This window comes from Cynoglossus semilaevis, chromosome 17 (assembly GCF_000523025.1).
Source record: "Cynoglossus semilaevis isolate Cse_v1.0 chromosome 17, Cse_v1.0, whole genome shotgun sequence".
Taxonomy (NCBI): Eukaryota; Metazoa; Chordata; class Actinopteri; order Pleuronectiformes; family Cynoglossidae; genus Cynoglossus; species Cynoglossus semilaevis.
The window spans coordinates 12,870,035-12,871,543 of record NC_024323.1 but is presented as its reverse complement, the minus strand read 5'-3'; the positions used below and the strand labels follow the sequence as shown (position 1 = coordinate 12,871,543).

Here is a 1,509-nt window from a genome sequence, read left to right as displayed (position 1 = left end):
CTAATCCTGTGGAAGACGTTGTCTCTGATGAATGAGAGACAACATTTGGACACGTGTCCATTATCTTCAGAGCGGAGCAGCTTCAAAGCTGTGACTCCGTGTCTCTTGATGACGTGTGTGTGTGAGTGTGTGTGAGAGTGTGAGTGCGGCAAAGGTCGTGACCTCACCTGTCACTGTAGGCAGCGGCTGCAGCTGTCGCTCCAGTTACAGCTGCGGGCTGAGCGTAGCGGTAGGCGGCGGCGGCGGCGGCAGCAGCAGCAGGGTAGCCTCCCTGGAGACACACACACACACACACACACACACGTGAGCGTAGTCACAAGCCTGGGAGAAACAAATATGACTAAGTGGAGTTTAAGATGGAGAATTACAAGGAGGGGAAGTGGAGAGATGCAATACACTGCAATATACTGCAATATACTGCAATATACTGCAGTACAATGAGCATGTTTTTTTTCAAAATATTCGTGCACAGTTAAGGACAAAATTATAGCCTGCCGTAGAAACAAGTGCCTGAACGTATCGCGAAAATATCGCGATACAGGGGTAACGTTACAATATATCGTGATATAAAGGTAGCGTTACAATATATTGCGATACAGAGGTAGCGTTACAATATATCGTGATATAAAGGTAGCGTTACAATATATTGCGATACAGAGGTAACGTCACAATATATTGTGATATAAAGGTAACGTTACAATATATCACGATACATCGGCGCATCGATATTTCTTGGAAGTGTCCTTTAAATTTGATGGTCTTCTTACATGTACCTGGTCATCTGTTCACGACACAGATTTTCTAAGGCATCGTTTCCCAAAGACTGGGTCGCAAGAGATTTTTTTTTTTTTTTGGGGTCGTCTCGTCTCGCATCATGTTTCTCAGGAGTTTACGAATAATGTCTACTGACTTGGGTCACGAAGGTTCGTGACTTTTAAAATATGGGTGCCCAGAAAAAACTAAGGGATTTAAATACTCAACAACAGAAACTTGGTGACGGCCATGACAACGTTTTTAAGTATTATCGGACGATTTGGTTACGATGGAAGGTAAATCAACGAGAAATCCTGTCAATTTTCGCATGACTATAAAATTGTCCTCAACTGTCCCCAAAGAATAGTCCAATTTGATTCATTCGTTCGTAGTATTACTGTAGTATACTCCAAAACTACTTGTACTTGTTTTGAGTACACGCTGTAGTTTTCTTTACATTCGTATATTGCATTTGTGTGTGTGAAGAAAGGAGTGGGTGGTGTGGTGTGGGATGTGGGACAAGAAGAGATGTATCAGTGAGAGGAGGGGGGGTGAGGAGGGGGGGAGAGAGAGGAGTGTGGAGGACGAGTTACATGTATTAATATTATCACTACAGGAGAGGGGATGAAAAAAAACACAACAACAACAACAACGTTCACACAGTTGAAAAAAAAACTTTTTAAAAAAACTGGAGTCTTAACGAGACCAAAGACTTCAACTAATGGACGCCAACATTCTGAGGACATGGCGGGGGGA

The 1,509-nt window shown here is 43.1% G+C and overlaps 1 protein-coding gene across 7 annotated transcripts in view; it reads right to left on the bottom strand.

Annotated features, from left to right (window-relative positions):
• LOC103393382 (RNA binding protein fox-1 homolog 2-like) overlaps positions 1 to 1,509 on the bottom strand; it is a 42,755-nt gene that overhangs the window by 1,173 nt on the left and 40,073 nt on the right. For all 7 annotated transcript variants that reach the window (XR_003052403.1, XR_003052402.1, XM_025064346.1 and 4 more), the window contains one exon: positions 168 to 271. Coding sequence is in view for 5 of the 7 variants with exons in the window: in XM_025064346.1 (XP_024920114.1) it covers positions 168 to 271 (104 nt within the window). In the remaining 2 variants the exon portion in view is untranslated. The remainder of the gene's footprint in view (positions 1 to 167; positions 272 to 1,509) is intronic.